Genomic DNA, 3,650 nt, shown 5'->3' on the forward strand with positions numbered 1-3,650 from the left:
GCCCATTGACATAAGACACCACTTTATCAGGGATATGGTGGAGGATAAAATTGTCACTTTTGAGCATGTTACCACTGAGAAGCAATTGGCTGACATTTTTACAAAACCCATTGATGCTAGTACATTTGACAAATTAAGAGGAAATCTTGGGATTTGCCTCTTTGAATGTGCATAGCAATTAACGCTCCTAAAGGTGCTAACGTCTAGTTTTATTCTGTTCATCATTAACTGTCGTTGCGACATCAGCAGTAAGAGGTTTGCTACATTGCCCAACTTCTATATAACCACCTCCAACGGGCAAATTTTCTCTACACAACCGCTTGTGCTTCTTATTTCTACAATTTCCAATTTCGTTCATTCTCAATTGTTCTTCAATTCCTGTGCTCAATCTGTTTTTGGTCTCATCTCATCATGTCTCAAGCATCAGGAAAGAAAGATTCTGTCAAGGGCAAGATTGAAAGAACTTCACTTGGTGTGAAATGCATGGGTCTCAAGAGTGGTTCTTCCACATCAAAGAAGGATACTGGGAAGAAGAGGTCAATAACTCCTGCAAGAAATTTTTACAAGTCCAAGACTCATGATGAAGCTCCCTCAATTGTTCCTCCTTGTGAGGATGTTTCTGATGAAGAGGAGATTTCTGCAGAAAACTCCCCTATTGGTTCCCATCAAGATGATGTGCCCGATGCTAAGGCTTCAGATCCTGAAGATGTTCCTGATCAAGAAATTTCTGGAAAGGAATCCACTTCTCATGAAGATTCTGGTGTACCCACTCAATCTCATGGTTCCTCTTCTCCTTCAAAAGAGGATGAACCAGTGCATGTGTCCACTGATGATCCTCAGTCCAAGGAATCAAGCCAGGCTCCCGCCTCTGTTCAGAACATCTCTGATGATGTTCCTTTAACTGCTTCTCTTCCTGATAGTGTTGCTGCCAGGATCAAGAGAAAAAGATGGGTTCCAGATGTTGAAGAATCTCCTGCCCCAAAGAAGAAGTCCAAGACCACTCCAGCAACTTCCAAGTCTAAGCAAAGAGATGTGAAGGGAAAAGGTAAGCAACCAGAGGTTAAAGCCAAGAGTGCTAAGAAGAAGAAGGTTCCAGATGCTGTTGAGGAATCTGGGTCAGATGTTGAGGAGGATGTCGATGACATCTTTCCTTCTAAGAAGAAGAAGTATGCAGGTAAACACATTCCTCAGAATGTCCCTGCTGTTCCTATTGACAATGTGTCTTTTCATGCTGAAGGAAATGTTCAGAAGTGGAAGTATGTGTGTCAACGCAGAATTGCCAAGGAAAGGGAAGTTTTCTCTGATGTGCTTGAATGCAAGGAAGTGATTGCAATCATTGAGAAGGCTGGTCTGATGAAGACCATTCTCAAGGTTGGAAGGTGTTATGAGAGACTGGTAAAGGAATTTCTGGTGAATCGTTCTGTGGAAGTGGGACTTCCTGAGAGTGTTGAATTCAGAAAAGTGTTTGTGACGGCTAAGTGTGTTGAGTTATCTCCTGTTGTGATCAACAATGCACTTGGTAGAAGTGTTGTTGAATTTGTTGATGAGGAATTATCCTTGGATGTGGTTGCCAAGGAGATTACTACTGGCCAAGTCAAGAAGTGGCCTATCAAGAAGTTGTTGTCCACTGGAAATCTGAGTGTGAAGTATGCAATCCTTAACAGGATTGGAGATGTGAATTGGGTTCCTACCCAACATAATTCTAGAGTTTCTGCTACTCTTGCCAAGTTGATCTACAAAATTGGCACATCTACTGATTTTGATTTTGGCTCGTTTGTGTTTGAGCAGACCTTGAAACATGCTGACACATGTGTTGTGAAGCTGCCAGTCTCATTTCCATCTCTTCTTACAGAGATCATTCTCCAACAGCATCCTCAGATCATCAGGGCTGATGAGGTTGCTATGCCCAAGGGTGTTCCAATTACCCTGGATCATCGTTTGTTCATGGAGCCGCATGTCCCAGACATTGTTGTGTCAGCTAGCAGGACTTCTTCCCCTGCCCCTGTGAGTAAATCTGGCACTAAGGTCATTATTGCTGAATTACAGGAATCCTCTAAGGCTTTGCAGGAGACTATCAAGATCAGCACTTCTAGGAAGCTGAAGGTTGATGTTTTGCTCCCCAAGCTTCAAAAGGAAGAAGTTCAAGGAGGTGAGCCAAGTGTTGCTGCTCCTGCTGCTCATGAAGCAAGCACTGAAGAAGAGGGAGGATCTGAAGAAAGTACAGAGGAAACTGAAGAGGACTCTAGTTTTGAAGCATGATTCTTTTTGTGTTTTGCTATTATTTTCTTTTGGCTGTATTTGCACACCCTTTGCCAAATTTGTGCTAAAAAGGGGAAGTAGTTAGTTTTTTAAGAGACTCGGCTATGGTTTGTAATAATTTGTTTCTGCTGCTATGAAGACTATGTTCTCTGTTTTCTGCTATTGTTTGATTTGATCTGTGTTAATTTGAAGACAAGTTAGTTCAAGACAATGGCTGTCTACTACTGGTTTGTAATAATTTGACTGTTTTCTGCTATTGTTTGATTCGTTCAAGCTGCTACTACTGGTTTGTTTTTGTTGCACTTGTTGGTTAGCCTTTGTGCACGTTGTTTTTGGCATTGTCTCTGGTTTACTGTGAAGGTGCGAAAAACACTAGAAAGGGGGGGGGGGGGGGTTTGAATAGAGTTTTTAAACAAAAATTTTCCCCTTTTTAAGTTTTGACAAACTTAAAGATAAGAACTAGGTGCTAAAGAATATGAAGTATAGCACACAAGTATTTTATCCTGGTTCACTTGAGATAAAAGCTCAAGTTAATCAAGTCCACCCGTGAAAGTGATTTCTTCCTTCTTCTGATGAAGGCAATCCATTAAAATCAATGAATGTTACAACTGCACTTGCAACCTACAAAGTGACTAACAGTACACTGATTTTCTCACTAGTATACTCTCAAGAAGCTGATCGACCGATCCTCTCAAGACTAGCTAAACACTGAACCAAACTTGATTCAGTCCTCTCAAGATTCGACCAAACTTGGTCTCCTAAGGAACTTTACAAAGTATTTGTAAAAGGTTTTGGGTTTACAAGAAATGCTTCTGAAAAGCTAATGGTAAACTCAGATGTTCAAGAACAATGAAGAAATATTGCTAAGAGATCAGTTAGAATGAATTCAAGAAAATCAGCAAAGTTTCTTAGCTTCTTTCTTCTATCTTCAGCCCTTATATACTCCAAGGCATTTGGTGTAGCCGTTGCTAGGGTTTTGACCGTTGGAGTGACAATCTTGTAATATCAGACTGTTAGGCTGAACGTGGTAGGTGGCAGACAGGCTATGACAGTACGATGTGTACTATGACAGCGACCTGTCCTTTCACCAGCTGACTTATGATCTGGAGTGCTTCAGATGGACGTTGGTGAAGCTTCTGATCAGAGTCAGACGGAAGCTTGGAGGATCCTCTGACCTTGCAACTTCTGCTTTTGGGCATGTTCCTCAGAACTTCTGAATGCCAGAGCTAGAATAACTTGGGTCTTCAGAGCCAACTTCTTGCAGGTCTTCAGAACTTGAGTCTTCTACTTCAGGACCGTTTCTCATGGAACATCTGGTCTTCAGAACTTCTGACTCCGGTTCTTTAGTACCTCTTGAGAACTTCTATCTTCAGAACTTCTGAAGGATTTGC

The 3,650-nt window shown here is 41.6% G+C and overlaps 1 protein-coding gene across 1 annotated transcript; it reads left to right on the forward strand.

The window, feature by feature from the left end:
• The first annotated feature begins 411 nt into the window (after positions 1-411).
• On the forward strand, positions 412-2,259 carry LOC130736545 (uncharacterized). Its single transcript, XM_057588364.1, has 2 exons — positions 412-1,646; positions 1,707-2,259. The coding sequence occupies exons 1-2, from the start codon at positions 412-414 to the stop codon at positions 2,257-2,259; spliced, it is 1,788 nt and encodes a 595-aa protein (XP_057444347.1).
• Positions 2,260-3,650: the final 1,391 nt, after the last annotated feature.

The sequence above is a fragment of the Lotus japonicus genome, chromosome 2, assembly GCF_012489685.1.
Source record: "Lotus japonicus ecotype B-129 chromosome 2, LjGifu_v1.2".
In the NCBI taxonomy this organism is placed as follows: domain Eukaryota; kingdom Viridiplantae; phylum Streptophyta; class Magnoliopsida; order Fabales; family Fabaceae; genus Lotus; species Lotus japonicus.

Coding starts and splice junctions, on each gene's coding strand:
- LOC130736545 (XM_057588364.1), top strand. CDS start 412: ATGTCTCAAGCATCAGGAAAGAAAGATTCTGTCAAGGGCAAGATTGAA. Junction 1,647..1,706: donor ACTGGAAATCTGAGTGTGAA/GTATGCAATCCT, acceptor ACATAATTCTAG/AGTTTCTGCTACTCTTGCCA.